This window comes from Gasterosteus aculeatus, chromosome 4, assembly GCF_964276395.1.
Source record: "Gasterosteus aculeatus chromosome 4, fGasAcu3.hap1.1, whole genome shotgun sequence".
NCBI lineage: Eukaryota > Metazoa > Chordata > Actinopteri > Perciformes > Gasterosteidae > Gasterosteus > Gasterosteus aculeatus.
The window spans coordinates 5,008,288-5,036,186 of NC_135691.1; the positions used below are offsets into that span (position 1 = coordinate 5,008,288).

Sequence of the window (27,899 nt, forward strand, 5' to 3'; positions counted from 1 at the left end):
TCAAAGAACATCCTGTTTCCTATGAGCCGAAAATCATGAAGGACATCAACAGTGAGTCATCCTGTACAAGTGTGTGTGTGTGTGTGTGTGTGTGTGTGTGTGTGTGTGTGTGTGTGTGTGTGTGTTTGTTACACAGATAAACAGAGAGAGAGAGGGAGAGAGAGAGAGAGAGAGCATGCTGGGTAATCTCATTACCTGCCTGGTCTCCACCCTGTGATTAGTGACTTATTATATTAGTACAGTAACACACACAGATAGGATGACTCAACCGTGCTACGTTAGAGTGTGTGTGCCTGTGTGTGTGTTTGTGTGTGCGGTATTATAGAGCAGATTACAGTGTATTAGTGTTGTTTATCCGTCTCCATTCAGCTATTGATCTAAGCCAACTTCTCTATGTGTGTCTGAACGCCGGTGACCTCTGACCTCACATGACGGCTTTAGTTTCCGCCCGTTATTCAAGTGAATTAGTGAACACACTCGGACACACGCGTATGACATCATTCTCTCTTGGAGGTCAAAGCGTGAATATTTATATGAAGATTGTAATCCTGTAAAGAGCCTGACTTTCAAACAAGACAATGTTATTATCTCTCTCTCTCTCTCGCTCGCTCGCTCTCTCTCTCTCTCTCTCTCTCTCTCTCTCTCTCTCTCTCTCTCTCACACACAAACACACAAGCTGTTCACTGTGTCTGAAAACATGTATACCCATTTGTGTTTTCGTCTTCCCGTTTTGACCTGAAAGATAAGCCTATAGGCTGCAGAAGTCATTAGACACACACACACACAGACACACACACAGACATGCGCCTTGTGTGATTATGTTGGTGTTGTGTTGTTTTCAGCAGTTGGAGTTGCAGCACAGACAAGGACCAGTTTACCATCAGTCTGCAGGAAGGAGATTATTTCATCAATGCAGATAAATAACTGGGCAGCAGCATCATTAAAAACTCGTCTGTGTGTGTGTGTGTGTGTGTGTGTGTGTGTGTGTGTGTGCATGCTCAGAAACTCACTTCAGTTATCAGCCAAACAGAGTAGAGGATCTCGACCACTACCGATCCAGACGGGTCTCATCCAGCGGTTCTCTCTACTTTTAACGAGCGGTTCGGGTTTCACTGCAACAAAAAGCTCCAAAATTCAAACCAGTAAATAAAACAAATGGAACATGCAGCTAAATAGGAGAATTGACAGAACATTGAAAGCATAATATTAAAATACTTTTTAGCACTCATACTCAGAATTCAAGCCAAAATAATGTGCAAAAGGTGAGGCCTTCATGGACTTAATATTCCTGGGATTTATGTCTTGGGACCTTTAATTATGGTTAAAGAAATTTCTGTGCTTCCATGTCTGGAAGGAAATAAAACCAAAAGTTTAATAACATTGAAATGAAAAGTACACTACATGAAAAAAATGAAGTGAAAATGGCCTTAATTTGGTTCTTCATAGTCTACTTGAATATATATTCTATATATATCCCGTGGGCCTTTCTTTAATGTAGGAAATTAATCTTTATCTTCTTATACAGTATTCGCGCTGAATAACACAAAGAATAAAGCTTATTGTTTATTCCCTGGGACGGACTCCACGCCGTCTCTTATTTAAAGCAGCGGTGATGTGAGAGTTTATTCATCTGAATAACCGGGGATTACAGCAGATTTACTTTCACACAGCATTAACCCGGAGAGGGATGATGGAAGGATGATGGGTGCTGTTTGCTGCTTTTAGATCAAAGGATTAAGCTTTTTATTTTCATGTTTTCACTCAGATTACGTATATATATTTTCCCCCATACTTGTCTGTTCCCATAAACTCTCTCGTTAATCCCAAGGAGCTGGATTCTGTCTCTTCGTTTCCATCTGTCCATGACAGCGATGGCAAATCAGAAAAAACATGCTCATATTTAAATGTCTGTCTTCTGGTATTTAAATGTAATCAATCAGAACGGTCCGGTATTAAAATTGAGAAATTCATAAAAAAATGAGACACAAGACGATACGAAAACATGTCCCGTTATGTGAAGGGAATATTTTGAATCCTGCCTATGGAGCTTCGATCTTTATGAAGGAAGATTCCTTGAAAAAAGCTGTTAAATGTTGTCGATGGAGCTCGATGGCTCAGAGGAAGATGTTCGCTTGTCGATACTTTCAAGTCCACCAGCTGTTAATTGGTGGCCGTTTTTGTATACAAAAAAGTATTCTTACAGTTTTTGAACACCCTGAATGTTTGTTATTTGTAGACATCTCACCGGTTGCGTGCTGGTTTTCGTAACATTTGCCGTTTCCTGTTCTAAAAAAAGCCTCAAAACCCCAGGTAACCCTTCTCCACCTGTCTCCCCTGCAGGAGATGTGGTGGACATCTACCAGCGGGAGTTCCTGGCGCTGAGGGAGCGCCTTCACTCGGCCGAGCAGGAGAACCTGCTGCGCTCCAAGGAGCTGAATCTGGTGCTGGAGGAGATCAAGAGAGCCATCGCTGAGAAACAGGCGCTCAGAGACATCAACCGCACCTGGAGCAGCCTCTCGGGTCAGTATAATCCTGCTACAGCGTGGCGTAATCTGCTTTTATTGTGGTCTAAAAGGGTTTCATATTAACTTGTCCTGAAAAATGGATTATATACACCTAAATATAGCTGTTGCATAAAGCTTTCCTCATGGGACTAATGTAAGACGGACTAAGAGGGCTTGTTGGGTGAAATAAGACATGTCTCAGAAGATACCAAATTGTCTTACCCAATCTAACCTGGTCTAATCTAGTCTACATTGACCTCATGTGGTCTGACCTGAACTAATTTAGTCAAAATGTACCTCTTATGTTCCAACCTGATATAACCTTTTCTAGTCTAAATTTACCTTGCATGGTCTGACTTGATCTAACCTGGTCTGATCTAGTCTACATTGACCTCACGTCGTCAAACCTGATGTAACCTGTCCTTATCTATCTACATTGACCTAACTTGGTCTAACCTGATCTAACCTGGTCTGATCTAGTCTACATTGACCTCACGTCGTCAAACCTGTCCTTATCTAGTCTACATTGACCCAACCTGGTCTAACCTGATTTAACCGGGTCTACTCTAGGCTACATTGACCTCATGTGGTCTAACCTGCTATAACTGGTCTCTTCTTGCCTCACCCGGCCCCTTCTCTTTCCCGTTTATCAGAGGAGACGAGGCTGAAGCTGTGGAATGTGAGCAGCAGTAAAAACGTCCTGCAGCTTCCCTCCATCTTCCACCACCTTCCTCACCTGCTGAACCGGGAGGACAGCCTGCAGCCGGCCGTGCACCTGGGGCAGGGGCGCACCGGGGGTGAGAGGCAACCGCCGGACCAGATTAGATCGATTAACATCTTCACCATATTACTTTAATGCATTAAAAGCGCCTTCCCACTCCTCGCCCCGGAGGCACAATGACACAATCATCAACCCGGCCACAGTGCACCTTCCCTGGGGAGATGACTAACTGCCCCCCCCTCCCCACACTAGATGTACTCCACATTCCATGCAGAGAAAAACAAACAGCTAAAACCAGCCGGGCCGGGGCAAGGTCACCGTGTGTGTCGGGTCGAATTTATTTAACGTTTTTTCTGCTTTGTAGACCATTTTCGGACAAAGCCTGCTGTACACAGAGGGCATAATACAGATAAAACACACAGAACACAAGAGTGTGAGCGCGTGTGTGTGTGCGTGTTTGTGTGCCGCCGTCAAATGTATTCATGAGGCACTCGGAGCAAAACTCGTCTGTCGGACACAAAGTACTTTATGGTGCTGCAAAGAAAAAAAAAACACGAGTGGAAACAGATGAATAAATTAATTTAAACGTATCTGCGTGTGTGTGCGTGTGTGTGTGTGCGTGTGTGTTTGTGTCTGCGTAAAGCTTTGAAACTGATCGGACTGAACACAAAGTGTTTTTTCCTCGGAGCATCAAGCAGAGAAAAAAAGGTTAAAGGAAGACAGAGAGGCTTTTAAATGTTCTTATATCTGTGTGTGTGTGTCTGTGCGTGTGTGTGTGTGTGTGTGTGTGTGTGTGTGTGTGTGTGCAGTCTCCATAGTGATGGGGGTTCCCAGTGTAAAGAGGGAGGTCCACTCCTACCTGACAGACACACTTAGCTCTCTGATGTCAGAGCTCAGTCCGGCCGAGAAAGACGACTGCGTCATCGTCGTCTTCATCGCTGAGGTCAGTGAGTGTGCGTGTGTGTGTCCATGTGTGTCAGTGTGTGTGTGGGTAATTAGCCATCAGTGCGAGCATGTGTGTTGATGCATGCATTATAAAGGTCAGTGGTTTAGATAATGAACCCCGACGCACACACAGGCTGATAATCTCAGTGTTTAGCGTCTGTGCTAACGCTAACCGCTGCAGGGGAGGAAAAAAAATTTGTGTGTGTGCGTTGAATTATTTAAGCTGTGAAATCACTTCAGTGTGAAGAGTTTTCCTGCTCTCATTTACAGCTGTGTGTGTGTGTGTGGGTGTGGGTGTTTGTGTTCGCAGTAACAGTGATAAGGGTCACACACAGTGCAGCAGCTTCTCGTGCGCCGTTATTAGTTTGACGCCTGAAACTTTATTTATCAAGCTGTTCTTTGTTGTCATTAAATCTCAGATCTCACACACTCATACGTATGTTGTTTGTATATTTACCTATATGCTCCGCTCTCTATGTGTTAAAGCTGCATCTTCTCTAGTCTCCACCAGGGGGCGACTCCTGTGGTCTTATAGAAGTCTATGAGAAAATTACTCTACTTTCTTTTGATTTATTCCCTCAGAGAACACTGTAAACTTGGGTTTATGGCCTCAATCTCTAGTTTAAAGTCTTCTTCATTAGAGCATGATGTTCATTTAGTAAATTGTGCTCCATTCAGAGTCAAAAGGCCATAAAGCAGGGTATGCTTTAGGGCGGGGCTACACGCTGATTGACAGGTCTCTACCAGAAAGTATACAAGTCTCTACATCCTCTTCTGTCCAAATATGGTCGCTTCCTGTTCAACAGAAAAATCGTCCAGATGACTCCACTTCAAATGTACAGATTTTATATTATTTATTATATATATCAAAAGTCTGGAACAGTTTGGACACATTTTTTCAATCAATTAAATGAGAAAGTGGGTCCAAACTTTTGACTGGTACTGTATGTTATTCAAACAGAACAGAGACATAATGGTGTCTGCGTTCAGGTTAGCAAAGCGCTGATTTCAGCAAGGGTGCTCGCTTGTAGTGCCCGTTCGTGCTTCATCACATGCTTCTGCCCCTCCTCCATCGGACACGTCGCTCCACTTCCACCGCCTAGAGTCCGTGGCAACAACCCCCCCCCCAACCCAACGCCCCCCTCTGCTCGGAAAACTGTGTCTGATAAAAGATTAAAAAATGGAGGGGGGTATTTCAGACATTACATGCAGCCTGGAGAAAGAAAAAACACAAGGTATCAACGTGACGAATGTAGACATAAATAAAGACAAACTCACTAACATCGGCGAGGAGGGGAACGTAAACTAAATAATCGCTCAGATCACGAGGGGGAAAACTATCTTCCTCTCAACTCTTCATCAAACAAAGTCTGGAGATAAGTATCCCGAATAATACTTTGAATCTAGCAGAATGTTTTTTTTGAAGATTGAATTATGTTCTCAATCTGTTTGTTTTCATGCATTCAAGAAGAATATCCATGCGTTACACACAGCTGAATAAATATATGCAGAGCTTAAAGAAGTAAAAAATAATAAGAGAAATACTAGTGTTGGCACCAAAATGTACTCATGTATGCAGAATATTATATCATAACTTTAATGTGGTTTAAAGGGTGCAGCTAATATGAATGACCTTATATACTGCTGGTAGATTAAACTACAATGATCATCACTAGTTGATAATACCATGTTTTAATATTGTGGTGGAAGATTTTGCACAGACAATCGTTAAGTAAGAATCAAAGGCTCTGAGTCAAGTATGTCTTTTCTCCGTTTATTTCCTTGCAAGGGAAAAAGGGTCACAACAGCTACGTGGTCAGTAGACTGTCAAGAACCTCCTTTTCTTCCCAACACATCGAGGCAGTTCTTATACCTAAACTTAGATATCGGTGGCGTCAACAGAAACCGTTAACCATCTTGTTGAGTATCTACAGCCAGGGTACGGGGAACATCTTATCCATGTGAGACACGTCAGTTCTTTGACCGTGTCCTTGCTCTCCCAACATGCTAAAACAAAGGTGGTCATAGACATAACAAACACTTTGTTCAATCTCTACAGCTATGACGCTGGAAACATCTAATCCAAGTGGGAGACATCAGTTCTTATGTCAGGGCCTTTGTGACCTAAGCACTTGCAACTAATAAACTGGTTATACAAATGAAGCATTTAAAAGGGTCACATATCATTTTCCCATTACATTCCACTCTTTTGATTACATAATAATCACAAACTATGCAATCAATTTAGAATGACTACTCTAAAAATTTAACAGCTGATAATCTGCCACATCAAATATCACAAAACATTGAACATCTGGACATCGCTCACAAAACTTTTCCTGCCACAGAACAAAAACTCCCTAAAAAAACCCTCCGAAATGGGAAAATAGGAAGAAATCTGTTAGGAGAAGATAAAGACTGGAAACCTTCTCACAGGATTTGAGCGTTACACCCCAGATGTCATGTGTACAGTATTGAAATAAAAAAGAAATGAGAACATGTTTAAATCACAATACCAGAACTTGATCCCCTTTCACACAATACAGATATAGAATATTGTGGAAAGGTCATTATATCAATCATATTTACGTTACATACTAATAAATGCAAGAATAAAAGCTGTTTTTGTGAGAATGTTATTTCTCATTGTTTTAGCAAGCTACTGTGAAACAAAAAACATTTAGAACACCAGGAATGCACACAGACAGTGTGTCACTATGTCACTATGCGTATGTGTCGAGGTCGTAAGTGTTCAGCTCGTCAAGGGAGTCCGAGTCACTGTTGGGGTTATTGTCAGAGTCGCGTCTAGGGAACAAGTTTGGTGGTGAGTCATCAGGTGACCCCAGGCTGTACATAGCCATTTGTTTCGCCAGGAGTTGGGCAATCGTATGACGGATCAATGGGATACCGCAAATTACGAATGCGAAGAGAACACAGAGGATAGTAGCTGCTTGTATTAGTGTTCCTTTCCATGAATACCACACCCGTGTGAGCCAATCTGGGGAGGGAGATTTATCTCTTGTCATAGATTCCCGAAGTTTTGTCATGTTTTGTATCGCCTGATGGATTATGCCTTCGTCTTTGTCATTCTCAGGGATAAACGTACAGCAATATTCTCCTACGATAGCACAAACACCTCCTTGGGCAGCGGTCAATTGGTCTAGTACCATGCGGTTCTGCATAATCATTAAACGCATGGCGGTCATTTCCTCGCGAATACCCTTAAGGCCAGCTAGAGTCATGTTTACAAAGCTTTTGAAACGGTAATCAACGGTTTCAAGTCGTAGCGTGTTTTTTCCCACTCCTGTCCATGGATTGCGCATGCGCAGCATGTTTCTTTACATCCGCGAGTCGCGAGTCTTCCATTCCAGCAACAGAGCGCTGCACATTCATTTTTATGTCGGGCAATAGTCCATTCATGAAAGCATTCTTCAGGTGTGATTCCCACGTCCCCAGAGCGTCTCCTAACGCGGCGGGTTGTGGAATGCCACTGTTAAGATTAAACACTGTGAGAAGTCTTTGGTAGTAATCATGGACGGACTCACCCGCTGCCTGCTTGGTATTGTTGATGGGAGTCATATCCACTTTGTCAGGGAACAAAGTCTTTATGCCGTCGTTCAAAGCCGTGAGTGCGTCTCTGTACGGCTTATTTTGATTTGAACTCCATTCAACGTCTGCCGCACTGGTGTCTCCTGCAACCAGCTGGTTGAGCTTCTGGTAGTGAGTCGGACCCACGTGACTCATTAGAACACGTCGAATTTCAGCAAAGTTGGGCAGGAATTGCTTACAGAAGTCCATGAATGCTTCAGCAAACAGTCTTCCCGAGTGCTGTATCGGCGGGAGATGAGCCATTGCAGCTCTAATGTCCGTATCAGTCCAAGGAAAACAAGTATGGGACCTGAGTGTCCTGGTACTTGAATCATTGGGGTTTGGAGCACAGATTTTGCATCCGGGGGAACTCCCTCTGGGTCGAAAGAGGGGGAAAAAACATCTGATGTAGATGGTTGCTCTGCAATCAGTTTGTTGATGGCAGAAGTGTCCCCTCCGGTTGCTCCTGGAGAGCGAGAGCGAGTGGGGAGAGCAGCCTGTCTCTTTTCCTCCTCTTCGCCGAGGAGTCGTTCCTGTGCTGCTTTCTCTGCCGCTTCCTTTTCCTCCCTCTGCCGGGTGTAGTGAACTTTGATATGTGCTCCTGCAGACGGAGGTTGCTGGTTCGCAGATGAAGCAGGGTACGGTGGTGGGCATGTGTTGAGGAGAGGGCCGCCAGCCCCCGTGAGACTCGGATACAAGGGAGAAGAAGCACATCGGTCATTTTGTTCAATAACATTTGGATCTGTTTTTTCAACCAATGTGGTTTTTGCGCATGTCAATTCTTTAGCCATTTGTTTCCTTTCTCTACATTCACATTCATCCTCCCACCATTTTAACCATTTACTTTGTTTCTCAATGTCCTCCAAGTCTTTGCCTTTTATCACCCTCTGAGATTTTATACCCTTCTCTTTTCCCTCTAAGCCTGTTCGTAACATGTTCAGTTTTATTCTACTGAAAGAACCATTTGCAGGGAACCCAAAATCTTTTGACCACTCGGGCAAAAACTCTAGAGATTGATCTCCATATTTCCTTCTCATCAGATCCACAATGGGTCCCTCCGGAGAACCCATTTCCTTTTTACCTTTACCGTGTACACCACCCATCTTTCAGGCGTGGTGAAGTATACTTTTTATTACTTAAAATATAGTCGTCACTATAAGTCTTGATTTTCTTTTACGTAGGAAAAATACAAGTTAAAACCCAACCAGAACTATTGGTTAATAAATATAGGTCAAGGGCGCAAATATCTGTTCTCAGACTTCTGTCCGAAAACCCCGATATTGTTCCTGTCTTCCTGTTAGGTCAAGGGCTGAGATTTTGCGACTTCAGTGAACTCTCAAAATCCCTCCTATCTTCCCCTTCGGTCAAGGGTCACAATTGTCAATTGCCCCTGTCTTCCTCTTTGGTCAAGGGTCACAATTATGCGTTTTCAGAGTGTTAGTCTGAATACAATCGTAATACGCACATTGCTCCCTGTCTTCCTCAGTAAAAAGTTGGATGCTGATGAACCGGAAATACTGTACAATTACTCTTATAATTTTATACACATTTTTCAAATAACCGGATAAAAAGACAAGTTATCATCATTAGAAGCCCAATCAAATAACCGAAATTTGGATTTTCTAAGAAGAGAGAGAAAAAATAATTTAAAAAAAATCCCAAAGTACTAAATACCCGTCTTTGTAATCTGTTATCACCCGTTATAATTCAGGAAGCCCCGTTTGAAAATCAGAATATCAACTTCTTACCCGATTCGTGTGAAAATCTTCCTCATCGGATCGTGTTGAAGCCAATCAGGTCTCTTTTGGTCTGTTGCTGCTTTAGACAAGGAGATGTGTGGGAAAGAAGAGTCCACATTAAAGAGGTGCTGCTGAGAGGGGGTGAGAGAAACGGAAACAGCACATTTAAGTGTGGACCAAAACAATGTCATACATGCAATTTGATCATTCAGATCCTGTAGAAATAATGCATCATATTGCTTATCTGGCCCATGTGACACATGAGCTGTGCAGTGGAGATATGAAGCATCCATGCACTCTGTCTCAGGCTGGACGCGTGATGCTGCCAGGTGGGACAGTTCTGATTGTGGGTCAACCGGAAGCCACCACTGGTACACAAACATTGGATCACATATAACTGTATTTGCCATCTGGTCAATGGCTCTGCATCTCACCACTTGCAACCCTGTAGGAGTGGAGATGAGGCTAATGCCGAAAGAACACATGAGGTCTCTGCCCATTAGATTAATGGGACAGCAAGAGGACAGCAAAAAGGAATGTTTTACTGTGATGTCTGGTTCAGGGTCAGTTGAGTCAGTGTGTGTACTGGTCATAGGTGCCGTAAATCTCTCTACAATAGTCATCCCTGAAGCTCCTTGTGAGAAAACCTGTTTTCCACTAAGTTTCTGACCTGGAAAATACTTTTGTTGTATTACAGAATGTGTAGCCCCCGAATCAACCAAAAACAATAAAAGTTTCCCTTGAATTTGCACCATAGTGGTGGGCATATTTTCAAATGATTTTCCTGAAAACTTTGCATATGTGTGTTTAAGTGAAAGCTTTTGTTGTGTTCTCAATTGCTCTGTGATGTCCACGAGAGCTTGTTGTTGCTCCAGTGTGTGTGTGTGAGTGTGAGTGTGCGTGCACACCTCCTTCATTTAAGTTATCAGATAAATGAGATAGAAGTTAAATAGTTCCCTCCGATATGTAGTATACTAGAAGACCTAGTACCTAGTTACAGAAGTGTAGTTTATTAATCATTAAAAAAAGACGCTGTGAACTCTTAGTCTGCTCCTTGTTAGTGCCGAGCTCTGTGGTAAGCTCCACCCAGCTGGCACCGTCAGGACCTCGAAACAAAGCACACAAACACGCTCCCTGCAGACACACACTCTCCTTGGCTGGTGGAGATTTGTGTGTGTGAGTGTTAGTGTGTGAGAGCGACCTGCACATCCACATGATCGGGTCCCAGCTGGACCCTGATTGGTCGAGAGGAGGGTTCAACTGTGATGTCAGCGATTGCTCATGTTGTTGTTCAAGTGAGAAGAAAAAACGTTCACATGATGTCAGTCCACCACGTGTGTGTGAGTGTGTGTGTGTGTGTGTGTGTGTGTGAGTGTGTGAGTGAGTGTGTGAGTGAGAGAGGGTGTGCGTTGTGTTCCAACACGCTACGGTGATGAAGAACATAAGTTTGGCAACTAGCGCAGAACAGAGAAAACATCCTCGTCTTGTTTCTCGGGGAAACGTGCAGCCAATGAAGGGATCGGGGTGGACAAAATAATAAAAACACCTATTTATTTATCTCAATAGAGATACACTTCTCTTCTTTTCTCTACCGTATTTATACTTTTTACCTTGTTATCAAAGTAGAAGTATGAACACTGTGATGCTCCTGTAGAAAAGAATCATAAAGTGACCAAAATAAAATAAAAAAAGAATATAAATATTTACCGACACATTTCAAAAAGTGACGCCCGGTCGCTGCTCTTCACACTGTGCGTTTTCTTCCAACATCCAATCAAAAAAAATAAACTTCTTCACAGATCTTCTTCACTTATCTTCACAGAAAATCTGGCAACATCCAAAGTAACAGAGTATTTCACCTTCTTTTGCGGAACCATACCAACTGTTTCATTATCTCTTTCACTACATTGAGTTATGTAGTATTCAACAGTGTTCTTGAACCCAGCAAAGTATTTTATTCAGAAAATTCACGTAACAACACGCGTTGCTGGTGTTTTGTAGTAACGGCCTTGGTGTGATGTTAAATATGAATAACCTGAACCTGTTAACTTCCTGTGTGTTGTGTGTCTTCAGGCCGACCAGCAGTACGCCAGCAGTGTAGCAGACAACCTGAAGCGCCTGTAAGTCGTCCACCTGCATGATGGGATGCGGTTTCTCCGGCAACCGGCCCGGGAGGAGACACGGCGTTTGTGTGTTCGTGTGTTTGTGTTTGTGTGTTGTCTCTGATGTCGGCTCGCACCCTGCAGGCTTTTATATCGCGTGTGAACAGCTGTGTGTGCGCCATTGTTTACGGCATGCAATCAAAGTGCAGCATGTTGGAGCATGATTCATTTATCACACACACAAGCGCACGCACGCACGCACACACACACACACACACACACACACGCACACACACTCACTCGCGTGAATGATGTTTTTTATCTTACACTCTAATTCCTTTTTTTCATCCCTTTGTTAAGGTTTCACTCACAGCTCATTTTCCTTCTCTTTTTTTTATTTACCACAACCTGCTCCTACATCCTTATTTCCTTCTCCCTCATCCTTTCTTTTTCCCCTACATCCTACATCCTTATTTCCTTCTCCCGCATCCTTTCTTTTCCCCCTACATCCTCTGTCCTTATTTCCTTCTCCCTCATCCTTGATTTTTTCACTACATCCTACATCCTTATTTCCTTCTCCCTCATCCTTTCTTTTTCCCCTACATCCTACATCCTTATTTCCTTCTCCCGCATCCTTTCTTTTCCCCCTACATCCTACATCTTTATTTCCTTCTCCCGCATCCTTTCTTTTCCCCCTACATCCTACATCCTTATTTCCTTCTCCCTCATCCTTGATTTTTTCACTACATCCTATGTCCTTATTTCCTTCTCCCTCATCCTTGCTTTTTTTCCTGCCTCCAATGATTTTCTTTCCTCCTCTCTCATCCTCCTTTTTATTCCCTATCTCCTTTTTCTCCGTCTTTCCTCCTTTTTCTCTCATTCTCGTTTTCTTGCCTACAACCTTTTCCCTGGTCCCTCTTACCGTCTCTACCGTGTCCCCTTTATCTCCTCTCCTTCCCGTCTTCCTTCTTGCCATCCCTCTCCCCTCTTCTCCTTCTTCTTCTGTCTCTCTTCTCCTTTCACTTGTAGTTGTGATGACCATGAAGTTCGCTTTTGTCTCAGTTTTAATTAACGTTATTGTCCCGGCATTAAGTGCACTGTGTCACACTTTAAATAATATGATACTATACTATATATAAATATATGTAAAATATACATTATGTTTTCTTTATGTCTCAGTTTTCCAGCAGAGATTCAGTCGGGTCTTCTGGAAGTCGTCTCTCCGTCCATCCACTTCTACCCGGACTTCTCTCGACTCCGAGAATCCTTCGGAGACCCAAAGGAGAGAGTCAGGTGTGTGTGTGTGTGTGTGTGTGTGTGTGTGTGTGTGTGTGTTAAACAACTTCCCAGGCGTCGGTCAGCCTGTCATGGAGCTCTGAACGATACTGAACAAGCTAACTGCACACACACACACAAACACACATGAACACACACAGCGAGAAACGAAGACACACAAACTTAAATTGCTCCGCTCCCTTCCTTATCTCCTTGACAGAACCCTCCCTGAAAATAAAACAGTAGGCAGATTGAGGTGACATCATCTTAGTTAATACCCTGTTGCTTCGCCCCTTTGGCCCTGTTTCCGTGGAAACACAGAGAAGTCGGGGGGGGGGGGGAGCGAGGAGTGGGGGAGGGGACACGGGGAGGAGGAAGGAAGGATGCAGGAAGTTAATGTAGGGGAGGATAGATTCAACCTTTTAGGGGCCGTGGAATCCGAAATGTAGGAAGTTGTTATTGATATTGTTGTTGTTGATGTTTGTTGTGATTTTTAACTAGCTGTAGTTACCTCTTTAGGACAGGTGTAAACCAGGTGTGTTTAAACCTCAGCGGGATTATTGACACAATAAGCGTTGGAGGAGCAGGAGCACGACTTCACTTCACACAAAGACGCTTCTTCTCATACATTCTCACGAGTTTAGAGGAAACATCTGGATTTAGATTTGAAATGACATCAGACGTAAAAGGAAGAAATGAAAACAGTAAAAACAAGTGGAAACATTTGTTTGTTGTGCTTTATTTATCTAAAGAATGGAGAAGGTTTAACTGATGCCGCCCCTACTAGTCATTAGAGAGAATGCAGCTTTAACACATTCTTCAGAAGAGTCTTTTATTACTTTTATTCTAAATACTTCCTTCACAGACGGATGTGAATAAGTCAGTTAATGCAATGCAGTTGAATTACCTTTTCAGGACGCTGTGATTTTGAAAAGACTGTAATCACTTTACGAACAAATGTTTTAGCTTCCTCCTCTTCCTCAGGTGGAGGACGAAGCAGAACCTGGACTACTGTTTCCTGATGATGTACGCTCAGTCTAAAGGAACTTACTACGTCCAGGTAGCAAGGAAAGAAACTGTCACTATAAAAGCATTTCTGCTACAGGAAATATTCACAGAAATTAACAAAAAATATTTATTAATGTATGAAATTACAAACAAAAAAATGTATTAAATTAATTCACATTTTTTATTTAGTTATTTAATGGTTCAAATTGGCAAAATAAGTTGATTATGTTTAAGTGCGTTCTCCCACGACAATAAATATTAGTGAATTAGTGAATCCTCTTCACATCTGTGTTGATATTTCTACTCTCCTGTCCTGTGATACGATATAAATAAACACAAATCAACTCAATATGAATGATGTGAGATTAAAGGGAAAAAAGCCTTTGATGTAAGCCTGCTGATGAAACTGTTGCATTGTGGGTAGACTAATGGGCACATTAATGTGGGTGTCAAGTCTTTGTTCCTTTTAAGATGAAAAGAGGAAGAGAAACAGACAGAAACATCACTGGGAGATATTTAAGATTAAGAAAAAGAGAAACCGTATAAGAGCAGAAACATCATCTGACTTAGAAGCATAGCTTTCATTTTACTGTGAGTCTATTCTGACCGGTTACTCAACGACATTAACCAAATATAAGTCAAATGACCTTTTTAATGAAGACATTATGAAGTTCTTTAGAGGGTTCAGCTTATTTTATTGATTGTGTCATTCTTTAGTTTAGTCCGTAAAATAACCTCCACCGCCTTGTAAGTATATATAAAGCTTGCACCCCCCCCCCCCCCCACCTCCTCCCTCCATGTCTCCCAGCTGGAGGACGACATCGTCGCTCGGCCGAACTTTTTCACCACCATGAAGAACTTTGCGTTGCAGCAGCCGTCAGAAGAATGGATGATCCTCGAGTTCTCTCAGCTCGGCTTCATCGGTGAGTCACTGACCTCCACTGACCTTCACATTATTATTAATAATGATAATATTAAATACATATCTAAATAATAATAGTAGTAGTAGTTTTATTAACACAATCATTAATAATTATATCAATACACACTATAATGATAATTATGATGTAGTAATAGTAGTGATGGTAATAGTTATAATAATAAAATAGAATAAAATAAATAAATAAATATATAAAATAGGAATACTACTTTGAATATTTGTAGTTATAGTTAATAATAATACTAATAATAGTGAAACTGAACCGTCGGATTAAACCCAGCAGATCAATGATCTGCTTTCTAATCCTCCTGGAACCCGCTGATCTGGAGTCAGATATCTCCTTTAAGCTCCGACAGACACCAGGTCTGATCAGCGAGTCTTATTGATTAGATGGTTCAGATCGGCAACGACTGGAAACCCAGAATGAAAGATATCTGCCATCATGCAACTATGTATGAAAATATACGACAAAATATTTTCTTTCCAGATCGTTAAATGTGTTTTGTTACGCATTTAAAATTAAAATATTCATTTTTTAGTGAAATACATTTAACTAAGTTTTATTCTGAATCTGGTTTGGAAATGAATGATCAGAACAGCGTGTGAGAAACAGAGCGTGTGTATTTCTGGAGGAAGCTTTTGTCTTCTTCTGCTTCTATTCTGTTTTTACAACTCAAGACTCTACACTCACACATTTACTGCTTCATTCGCTCTCTCTTACACACACACACACACACACACACACACACACACACACACACACACACACACACACACACACACACACACACACACACACACACACACACACACACAATTACCCAGCACCACTTTCTTCCCATGAGGCTTTGCTGCTCCACTTCGCTCTAATAGGTCCCTGAGTGCTCGGCCCCTCGTTAGGGAACCTACGGATTTGTTTTGGTTATTATAATGGAAGTTATGTATTTCTCATTTTTTTCACGATATTTTCGATTGATTAACGCACAAAATAATCCTTGGATTAATCCTCTGACTCTTAATTCCTGGGTGCGGAGCAGCAATTAACCGACTTCTTCAATCTTATGATGATCTTATTCTGAGCCATAAGCGTTCTGGTATGTTGTCAGTGATGCGAGGAGAACATTAAAGATTGCATTTAGTGATAATCTCTGACGCCGCGCTCCAGGCGCCGCTTCCTCCATCCAGAAATTAAACATTTGAAGTGTGAACTATTGATTTGACTGGCGATCAATTATGTCATTATGTGTGATATTCTCTCTGCCGCCAAAGGCTGACGGGACGCCGATTCATTTTAGAGGCTCAACCGAAACGTTTTGGATTAAATCTGATTATTAAATAATTTTGACCAATGTGTGCAAAACACATTTTCACTGTTGTTGAAAATATAAGCTCTTGTTTTCAGCAAAATAATAATTGATGCAGCAAAGCAAGCAAAATAAACCCTTCGATGTAATTCTCCTGGTGTGTGAGGCTGATGAAACTGTTTCATTGTGGGTATTTAGCGAGTGTCCGTCGCTTGCCCTTCATCAGAAACTCTTTGTTCTTCTTTAAGAGAGAAACTGGGCAGCGAAGTGAAGAGTCTCTGCTTCAGAATGCTCAATTATTGCAGTAAGAACAGTGATAATAACAATATTATGCTAATAGTAACAATAATAGTGATAATAACAGTGATACGGTAATGATAATAGACATAATAATTATAATACTGATAATGGATAATAACTATATTAGAATAATAACAATAACAATATTATGATGATAATGACATTTAGAACACAAGTAATAATAATATTGATAATGACAATATTATATAAATAATGCTGACTGCTTCTATATATATTTTCATACACAATACGTAGGATATAAGAGCTGAATATACTGTTATATAAAGTTCTCACAGAAAAACACCTTTTCCTCTTCACATGGTTTTCTCTCCTCCAATTCTTCTTCTTCTTCTTCTTCTTCTTCTTCTTCTTCTCCCTCTGACGAAGCCTCACACACAGAAAGAAGAGTTCCATTCTCACACAATATCATTTTAGAACTCTTCATCGGAGTCGTTATCGCTCTCAGCCAATCGATGAGGGGCTGCAGCTCAATAACTGACTTCATCTTTCTGAATTGATCCGATTCGTTCAGTTTTTTTTTTTTTGTTCTTCATCTTGTTCTTCTAAATACAAAAGTCATGAAGAAATTAGTTCTGGGTTAGGGTTAGTATATATAATATAATTATTATAATATAATAATGATCTTTTCTTCTCCTTTCCTCCATCCTTCCTACTGCCTTTCTCCTCCAAGTTCTCCTCCTGGTCCTCCACCCTTGCTCTTCCCAGTCTTCCCCCCGGTCCTCCTTCCTTTCCTTGTCATGGTTTATACGAGCCCTCTGAACTGCTCTGGCCCCCTCTGCTCCTCCTTTCCTCCTCCCAGTCCTCCTCCTTTCCCTTCACCCTTTGTCCTCCCCCCGGGTCTCCTTCCCTCCTTTTCCCAGTGCTCCCACTGGTCCTGGTATTCACTGAACCGCTCAGACCCCACTCTGCTCCTCCCTAACCTCCTCCTTCCTCACTGACTCACTGGATTAAATCAGACGAGGAGGAAAGAAGCTTCGGGGTCGTCCACTAATTCAACTCTTCAAATTTGGATTTGCTAAGTTTAGCTTTTCCGGTCCGCAGGCTTTGGTTGTTTTGTTTTATTTATTAATTATTATTCTGGGGCCTTCGGGGATGAAACGTCCAGACACATCAGGGAGGCCCTGAAGGAGGCCGGATCTCCTTGTGGCCCTTTTGACTCCTCGTTGTTCTCTTCAGCGCTCTGTGTGACCTTTAATCCAAGACGAGGTTTCCCTCCAGCAGACTCATGTGATCCACCAGATGAATATGAAGACATTAAGTCTCCTTCTCACGTCTAGTGGATCCTAATGAAACTAAATTGTCACAACATGAATACTAATAATCTTAGAACTACTCTGTTTCAATAATAGTGGAGAAAAGAAAGAATCTCGTAAGGTTTTAAATTGCCAAAAATACTACTACTAATTATTATTTTACTAGAAAACCAAAATAATCAAATATGGCAAATTAATTAGAAAGTAAAAACCTATTCAAAACCATGACGATGTTGCAAGATAATGTGTTCAATAACATAATTTCACAAAGTGCTTTACAAGCATTCTATAAATGTTAAAAACAGGTGAATTGAAGTGGAAACTGAAGTGGACGTCCCTCCTCTTCTTCACCGACAGGAAAGATGTTCAAGTCTCTGGACCTGTCGCTCATTGTGGAGTTCATGTTGATGTTCTACAAAGACAAACCCATCGACTGGCTGCTGGACCACATCATGTGGGTCAAAGTGTGCAACCCGGAGAAGGACGCGGTGAGGAACGTCCACGCTTGGTCCTCGTCGTCGTGTTGCTGTCGAAGAAGGTGAAACGTTTATTTTGTGTGTTTTTTCCCTTCAGAAACACTGCGACAGGCAGAAAGCCAACCTGAGGATCCGCTTCAAGCCGTCGCTCTTCCAGCACGTCGGCACTCACTCGTCTCTGGCTGGAAAGATACAGAAGCTCAAGGTACTGTGTGTGTGTCTGTGTCTGTGTGTCTGTGTGTCTGTGTGTGTGTGCCTGTGTTTGTGACATCCGCCAACAGCAGTTAAAAATGTGAATACTTTCATCACTTTATATGTTTTTCAGGTTTTACGGTACTTTTTTTTAATGTTTCGATTTCTCTCCTAAATACTTTCACAAACAAAAATGATCTTTTACACTAATTATCAATAGCGATTTATCTATTTATCTAAATTGGATTTGTCCATTAAAATACTGTAATACTTACACACACTGACTGGATAACGTCTTAGAGATTTAGAGATCTATATTTTGTCCTGCCTTCAAATTGTTCGGCCACATTCTGCTTAATCCTGGTATTTCTATATAAAGTATACTGTTAATAAATAATATTACTATATTTGTACTTCTTTAGATTCCTGTGATATTGTTCCGGACTGATACAAACATTTCCATGTTGAGGTAACTGGTGGGTTGTATTCATTCAAGCTTCAGGTTATTTCAGCCCTTAAACGTGCAGTTACAACATGGAGGTGACACCTGAGGAACCACAGAGGGAGGAGGACTGGGAAGGGAGGAGGACTGGGAAGGGAGGAGGACTGGGAAGGGAGGAGGCAGGAGGACTGGGAAGGGAGTAGGACTGGGAAGGGAGTAGGACTGGGAAGGGAGGAGGACTGGGAAGGGAGGAGGACTGGGAAGGGAGTAGGACTGGGAAGGGAGGAGGACTGGGAAGGGAGGAGGACTGGGAAGGGAGTAGGACTGGGAAGGGAGGAGGACCGGGAAGGGAGGAGGCAGGAGGACTGGGAAGGGAGGAGGACTGGGAAGGGAGGAGGCAGGAGGACTGGGAAGGGAGGAGGACTGGGAAGGGAGGAGGCAGGAGGACTGGGAAGGGAGGAGGACTGGGAAGGGAGGAGGACTGGGAAGGGAGGAAAGGAGGCCAATGAGGTCCAGCTGAAGTTTAGCCTCCACAGGGATGGAGATCAAACGCCTCGGCAGACTCGAACGCGCCGCGTCTCCCGGCGTCTCCGTCGCTACCTCCGGAGCGACGGGTATCAGGACCGCCGCGGCAATCTGCTCCAATCAATGGGGCATATTGGGGGCAATTCAGGGACGCTCGGGCCGCGTGCAGACGCAGGCTAAACACAGCTGCTGCCCTCCAAGCCTTTCAAGTGCATCACAATAACGCCGGCGGCCGCGCTTCTTCTGCTCGTATCTTTAGCGTCTGTGCAGCGAACCACAGGTGCGTTAGTCATCTGCAGCTGGAGACGATACCAGTCCGTGGAACAAGGCTAATTCCGGGTGGCTGACTGTTAGCATTACTTTCTGCTCGGCGCACAATGCCGTCATCTTCATCTCTCTCCAAAAATACAGAGAGGCCACACACGAGCACACACTGGAACACGACCCCCCCTCCGATAAGCATGTGAAATAAACGTTCTAATTTAACCACATTTGACCTCAGCGACCTCCCCGATGCGTTGCAGGACAAGGACTTTGGGAAACAGACCCTCCATAAGGGTCACGCTAACCCGCTGGCGGAGGTGACGACCAGCATGAAGACCTACCAGCACTTCACGCTGGAGAAAGCCTACCTGGGGGAGGACTTCTTCTGGGCCTTCACGCCCGTGGCGGGGGATTTCATTCGGATACGATTCTTCACGCCGGTCCGCATTGAGAGGTGAGCACCAGGGAGCCACAGGTGTTATACGGGTGTGAGGATCACCTGGTGATACACTCTCAGATACAATGTGTGCAAGAAGAGCGCAGAAGAAGGAGAGCTTCATGTGAATTGAGCTCAAAGATACAACAACAGTATGAGATACTTCAGGGCACTTTGGGGTTAACATATAAAATCACAATACATTTATTTATAAATTATTTTGAACTTCTTTCTTCCTCTATCAGGTTTTTTTTTCGGAGCGGGAACATCGAACATCCGGGAGACAAACTCTTCAACACGTCAGTGGAGGTTCTACCTTTCGACGTGAGTCTTTAATCCAGTTACAATGCATCCACTCATCTATTCATTCATCCATCCATTCATCCATCCACTTATCCATCTATCTACTTATCCATCCATTCATCTACGCAGCCATCCATCCATTCATATATCCACTTATCCATCTATCTACTTATCCATCCATTCATCTACGCAGCCATCCATCCATTCATATATCCACTTATCCATCTATCTACTTATACATCCATTCATCTACGCAGCCATCCATCCATTCATATATCCACTTATCCATCTATCTACTTATCCATCCATTTATATATCCACTTATCCATCTATCTACTTATCCATCCATTCATCTACGCAGCCATCCATCCATTCATATATCCACTTATCCATCTATCTACTTATCCATCCATTCATCTACGCAGCCATCCATCCATTCATATATCCACTTATCCATCTATCTACTTATACATCCATTCATCTACGCAGCCATCCATCCATTCATCCATCCACTTATCCATCTATCTACTTATCCATCCATTCATCCACTCAATCATCAATGGAATCATCCATCCAGCCATGAATATGTATACTTTTTAAATATGTAACAGACATTTCCACCATACTTACATGGGATCATGTTTGTACGGAATAATTCAAACTTTAATTCTACTTTAATTCTGTATATATGTATAATGTGTAAAGTCTGTTTGTGAAGAACAAACAAACTTGAATTATACATGATCTATTAATTATAAATGATGTGTAAATAAAGTCTGTTTGTACAGAACAGACAAACTTTATTTACACATTATTTATACTTCACAAAGATAATTCATTTGAATTTGAGCTTGTGTTTGTGTGTTTTTCCAGAACATTCAGGCAGACAAAGAGGCTTTGACCGAGGGAAAGGAGAAAGCACCAAAGTACCATCGAACAGAAGACGGATTCATCAGGATCGGTGAGTAAGCGAAACAATGAAGAGTTGCATTTTGTTTCTGGGGTGACGATTAACATCTATGAAGTGAAAACAGGCAGTAAAATAACGCTGTGGTTGAGACCTGTCAATCACTGTGTAGCCCCGCCCTGAATCTCCCGCTGCTTTATGGTCTGTTTGACTCTAAATTAAGTATAATTTACTAAATAAACATCATGCTGTATCGAGGAAGGCTTGAAACTAGAGATTGAGACCATAAACTCTTGTGTACAATTGTTAGTGAGGGTATAAATGAAGAGAGAAGTCATTTTCTCACAGAGGAGAGAGAGAATGCAGGAACTTATTCAATTTAAAGGTAACTTTTACCCTAACAAAACACATATTTACCACTATGGAGGGATTAGTTTCCTAATTATGACAATTTCACATGTCTAACAAGATCAAATCAACTGCTAAGAGTTTAGGGTTGAGTTTCGCTCTTGTTTTCTCACTAGAAGAGAACAAAGTTAATATGAAGACTGTGAGATCTCGACGTGTGAAGGATTACAACTGGAGTCAGGAGACGGGTTGAAATGTGTCACAAGCTCAACGACCTTTGTGTTAACGAGAAGAAAGTTATTCAGGACAACATTCCTCCTCCTCCTCCTCGTTTTCTTGCAGCGATGACAACAAACACGCACACACTTGTTCTCATGTTCCTACGTTTGTGAGGACTCACAAATCTTGACCTTCAAACAAATCTTTACACAAAAGAAGAGCAGAACAAAATTGGTTCTCACCAACATAGAAGTACAAGACAACACACACACACACACACACACACACACATTGAAAGGTTTTGTGGAACATTTACAAATTTGGCTGATGATGTAAAGTTCACTGTTTTGGGAACAATTTCATTTGATGTAATGCCAGTAGAAGCAACAAAAAGCAGCCACTACTTAACACCTGAGCGGTACCACAGAACGAAGTACGACATGAACCTCTGGTATGTAGCAGTTGCTGCTAAATACTCTTCTACTTCTTCTGTTTTTATGGCTTTGACTCTCATATAATCAAATGAGATTGTTCCCAAAAAAGTAAACTTTGCATCATCAGCCCAACTTGTAAATATCAGAGAAAACCTTCCAGTGTTTGTCGTCCCGTACTTTTATCTTTGTGAGGACTTATTTTTCTTATTATTTTTCTTACCTATTTGTACACCATCATTCTGTTTCATGAATTATTAAGCTTAATTAGAATCAAAATTGGCACATGTGTTACACACAGAGGAATTTGGTGAATTGGTGCAATATGGAATGAAATAGAATACAATAAGATAAAAGTATACAAGCAAAAAATGAAAACAATATAAAGAAATAAGATAAGTGCGTTAAAACACGTATGAGTTTGATGGACTCATACATACTTTAGCACTATATGTATACATATCAATATTGCGATATCATATTACATATCACGGATAAATATTTTCCCGTACATTTGAAAGGAAATAATAGTTTATTCTGGATTATTTGGGAAATAGGCGAGTGGATATCCTTTCAATTTAAACAAAACAATGTAACATTGGAAACATACAAGTATTTTCTGACCTTTCAGTCCAAACGATTTATATCCACCTGGAGAAATGTAGTAAAAAGTAGGTCCAGAAGAAACAAAAGTCATGAAGAGAAGAAGAGACATGTTTTAATCTGACATCATAAATTACCAGCAGCTCTTCATCTCCCTTCATCTATTTTTCAGGTGAGTCGGGGGATCGATCTGTCCGGCTCTACCTCACTCTATTAATTTCAGCTGCCCGCCTTCCGACATCCTGCTCACATCGCCTTATATTCCCTGAAATAACCCATAAAGGTCTATCAGGACTTTACATTCATGGGGTTTTCATGGGTATTTTATTTTGAGGCCTTTCTGCAGGTTTAACAGGTAATTCATAGATTAATGATTCACACAAACTCCATTAACTGACTCCCGATCAATTACTTGTCCTAGTATTCTTCTAAATTGCAAAAGAAGCATGTAAATTGCACACATTCATGCTCCCCAGAGGATGGATTTCACTGACTTTTCCTTTTGAGGCCAACGTCAGCTCACAAATGTCCAATAGAGACTCATGTTAACAATGTTTTAGTCCTGTCTGTTCCTGAGAAAACCTCTCAGGCGGTCGTACACGTGTCTGGATATTGAATTAAAGCAACAATAACACCTGGTGATGAACAATAAGCCCCCCCGAGACGCTGCTCTTTGCAGGGATATCGGTCACACGCTCGTACCTGGCAACGTGATAATCCCAGTGAGTAAACCCTCAGAGGGATTACCGCACTGTTGAGGTGAAGTCACACAAAAACCGTCACTGTAAGAAAATAAGACTGAACAAGACTCCAAGGAGGACGAATGAATGTAAGATAGGAAAAGAAACATCCGTTCATGAGTAGTTGTTCATGGATCTCTGGTTACATTAACAACCATGACAATCGTCTCAAACGGCATAAAAACCCTTTAATTACTATCAACGAATAAAGAAAGAACAATAGTAATCAATACTTTAACATTCTAAATCACAACATTATTAAAATTAGTTTTAATACTCCAAATAATTTGTTATTAACGCATCAACATTATCAATATCGTTACATCATCTGAAAGTAACAAATTCTTTACTGGCATGAACTGTACAAATATTTAAATGTTCTGTCTAATCCTTCATTTTTATATAAGTTACCGAATGCTCTGATTTTATTGGAGAAACCGCTTTAGGGTTGCAATGCATTCTGGGAGTGAGTCCAGACAGTGCCATAGATTCCAGTCACCGGGTGCATCGATCTCATTGACCTTCGTCTTCTTCAGGAACGTTCAAGAGCGGCCTTGCGGAGGGCGAGGTGGACCCCACCTTCGGGCCCCTGGAGGCCATGCGGCTCTCGGTGTTGACGGACTCGCCGGTCTGGGTGATCCTCAGCGAGGTAAAAAAAAATGCCCGGACCAGAACCAGGGTTCTTATCGTACCTGCGTGTCAGGGGTTGCGGGGAAGGCAGGACTCAAATCCAGAGTTCGATTAACAAAAGAAGACTTTAATAGTCAAAAAGCAAACGGGCAAAAACACACACAAACAGGGGGCAAAAAGACAGGCAGGACCGAGGACCGTCCAAGACGATAGACAATGACGCGACAAGTGACGGGAGACACACACCGCTTAAATACACTAGAGAGGTGCAGGTGATTGGACACAGGTGGAAACATTCAGACAATCACAGGGGATGACAGGACAAGGCAGGAAGTGAAGTTACCCAGGGAGACAAGAAGCAGAAAACTACAAAATAAGACAGGAAATAAAACCACACCGTGACACTGCGAAAAAAAGAGCGTGTTCTCGATTCCTCATTTCAGTTCATGGGTTCCTGCGGAGGTGGTCTGGATTTAGGGTTTAAAGAGATGTTGAAGCGCTTTACGGGGCTTTAAGAAGGATGTTACCACAGTTGAAGTCGTTCCAAAAAGGGTTTTGGAGGTTTGAGAGGTAGATGGAGGGGTTCAGGAAGATGCCTACAAAGGCTGCACACCTTTCAAAGAGGTTTCTTTGGTTGATGCTCCATGATGTCGTCCCTGCGGGAGGTCATGGAGATCAGACAGGTACTGATACTGGGATTGGATTTCATCAGATACTAAGTACCAACTTTGGTCTTTTTGGATGTCTAGAATGTTCCGTCTTCTTTGTCTAGATCCAAAGTCCAAAGCCTCCAGCAGGTCTTCTATTGAGTTGTTCCAAATGCTCATTCAGAGGTATCGTTTTTTAAAAGGGTTGTATATGATACGGTTTTGGTGTCCTTGAAGGTTCTAGGGACTTCAAAGAGGGCACCAAAACCACGCTCTAGAGCTTCTTAGGAATTCCCATTTAGGAGCGTGTGATAGGATTTCATGGGGTTTTGGGGGGTCAATGATGCATCCTTGAAAAGCAGGGGGTATTATGGAACATCCTCCGTGTCCTTGACAATAATGTTTTACGGGATTCCAGAAGTCCTTAAGGGTGTTTCCTGGATGCTTTTGAAAGGGAGATTCATGACATGTTTCTGAGGTTTTGGAGAGGCTTTGAGCGGCCTTCCACCATCTAAATAATTAGAGCTGAGTGAACAACTTCTAAACATCTGCAAATAACCCTTAAAAACTTCAAAGGTCAAAGAGTAATTTTGTTTTAGTGGAAGCTAACCGCCCTCAAAGTATTGCGTTGTATAAGGATTAGTTCCACTGTACCAGAGAGCAGAGTGGACCCCTGACCTTTGACCTTTCACTGAGGAGAAGCCATCTCCATGTTAATCCTTTGAAGAACGCTTTAGTCTGAGAGGCTTTCATGAAGTTGGTGTAACGGACTGATGTTAATCAGTACAGCTCCCTCTCACATTCACAAGTTTATCGCTAACCATCAGGGTGTAAATACAGTTTTGTCTCCACTCATGTGTGACACGTGTTCACACTTAAACTCTAAAATGTTGTGTTGGTGATGTTTTCACATGAATATAAAATAGATCCGTTAAACTTCTTAACACAAAGCTCTAAACACATTACTATGCACCATTAAACATAATAATGAATCAATCTAGAAATATAGTATACAATTACCATAGCAAAGTAAAAGTATAACATTTTGAATATTTGATGGTTTACTGACTTTTTTTTTGAGGGGGTTGCAAATTAGGTATCAGCTGTGTCAATCAACAAATATAATCAAACGAAGGGCTCCATATCCAATAAAATGAATCTGCAATAATGAACAATTAATGTCAGCGGCAGAAAACGGGACGTGGGATTTTAAAAAATGTAGACCTTGATAATCATTGAATATTATTATTGTTATTATGGATAAGTATGTTAAATATGTTCTGAGCTTTAAGTACACACTTGTCGTAACTGTATCATCTTCCTGCACGACGTGTTGTACTAACCGCGCTTTCACGCTTTTTTTCTCCGGTCCCCCCCAACTCAGATCTTTATAAAGAAAGCAGAGTGAACCTCCCGGATTCTCACCGGCGGTGCCACAGCCCCTCCGTCTGGACGGACCTTGCCGCTGCAGTGGCCGAAGAGGACCCTGAACCCTGAAGGCCGGCCTCCCGGTCGCTCCCCCCCTGCCGGCTGAGGAGGAAGCTGTGTTTATGTTGTATATACAGGAAAGGGTAGATGTTGAAAACACTGGTAGTCGCCGAGGCAACGGCGCCACATCCTCTAAACCCTGCTGCTTCAAAAGACTCAAAAGGCCTCTTTCTTGTTTGTAGGCGGTTGGTCCGGGCCTTTCTACCCCCCCCCCCCCTCCCCCTTCAACAGTAACCGTGTATGTGCATATATGCATAGAGATGTACACACTTCCATATGAATGCCCTCTCAGTGTGTCGATGTGCGTCTGTAGCTGCTGCTCGGGGGGTTCATAGGTTTGCCTTAACGAAGACGAAGAGCAGACTCACTTCAAACCCAGACTGGTCCACGGACAAAAGTACCCAGAATCCTTTGCTGCAAACCTCGGCCTTCACACATCTATGTTGCTTTAAACTACTGATGACGACGGCTGTTGTTTCACTTTTTCAAAGAAGTCTTTTAAAGTTGTTTTATTTTAAGTTAACTGAGGCCTTGTTATAGACTACTGCTGTAGTACTTTGATTTACTTTACACTACTCTACAGTACTTTACTTACTTCAAAGTACTTTAAATTGTGCTACAGTTCTGTTTGAACTGACTGTACTTTACAGCACTAAAATTAACTTTGCAGTCATCTAATAAACTTTATAGTCATTTAATCAGGAATCAGGAACATTTATTGCCAAAATATGTTAGACGCACAAGGAATTTGACATGGCGGCTGGTGCACAGCATTGGACAGTAAGACAATGAGACAATGGACGAGAATTGTATTTCAGTGCTATTATTTTTCTAATATTCTTACATTCTCTGCTGTACTTTGCAGTGCTTTAAAATACTCTACAGTACAATGCAATACTCCGAGGTGCTTAAGAGTACTTTAAAGTACTCCTACGTACTCGTCCGCTACTCGAGTTTCCTTTGCTGTTGTGTACTTTACAGGTGCAGAGATTCATGTCTTTTCTCTCTCTTTTAATCTCTTGTCAACTCTTTTGCTGAAACAACCGTCGGGTTTAATTTTTTACCTTGATTTAGTCTCTTTGTGTTCCCTCAAATTATTATTTTCACTCTTTAAAGAGTCCACATGTCCTTGTGTTTTCATGGGGGCGGCCAACGGGGCTTGAAATTAATATAATAATAATCCCACCAAGACATCAACAATCAATATGCAGAATTCAGATTAGAATAAAAACAATTTAAAAAAGGCTTTTATGTTCCTGTAAATCAGAAGATCCTTTGATTGCTTAGTTATTTATTAATTATTAGTAATTCCACAAGATCAGCTCTTCTGTCAAAACTTCCTTGTTGGATTTTCAGATGAAAAAGAAACACAGATCTGGAGAGAACTGAGCGATATCTCTAGGTCTTTTTATTTTCTCTATAAGATGCACTGGAATGCATTGCTATAATCCTGTGTTTGTCTTTTGTATCCTTTAGATAAAAACTATTTAAATGATCCTCAACTTCTATCCAATCTGTGACTTGTAATAAAGACGGAACTTTAAATGA

At 41.9% G+C, this 27,899-nt stretch overlaps 1 protein-coding gene across 2 annotated transcripts in view; it reads left to right on the forward strand.

The window, feature by feature from the left end:
* Window positions 1-27,899, forward strand: part of mgat4b (alpha-1,3-mannosyl-glycoprotein 4-beta-N-acetylglucosaminyltransferase B) — a 49,742-nt gene extending 21,843 nt beyond the window's left edge. The window contains exons 2-15 of one of the 2 annotated variants that reach the window (XM_040172610.2): window positions 2,341-2,520; window positions 3,158-3,301; window positions 4,035-4,168; window positions 11,571-11,617; window positions 12,779-12,892; window positions 13,859-13,934; window positions 14,691-14,805; window positions 18,058-18,188; window positions 18,274-18,381; window positions 19,860-20,053; window positions 20,281-20,359; window positions 21,212-21,299; window positions 24,123-24,235; window positions 26,248-27,899. In XM_040172610.2, the coding sequence (XP_040028544.2) occupies window positions 2,341-2,520; window positions 3,158-3,301; window positions 4,035-4,168; window positions 11,571-11,617; window positions 12,779-12,892; window positions 13,859-13,934; window positions 14,691-14,805; window positions 18,058-18,188; window positions 18,274-18,381; window positions 19,860-20,053; window positions 20,281-20,359; window positions 21,212-21,299; window positions 24,123-24,235; window positions 26,248-26,271 (1,547 nt within the window). In that variant the 3' untranslated portion in view covers window positions 26,272-27,899. Of the gene's footprint in view, window positions 1-2,340; window positions 2,521-3,157; window positions 3,302-4,034; window positions 4,169-11,570; window positions 11,618-12,778; window positions 12,893-13,858; window positions 13,935-14,690; window positions 14,806-18,057; window positions 18,189-18,273; window positions 18,382-19,859; window positions 20,054-20,280; window positions 20,360-21,211; window positions 21,300-23,018; window positions 23,277-24,122; window positions 24,236-26,247 lie in introns of those variants that run through there. The other variant, XM_078100557.1, reaches the window with a different exon arrangement.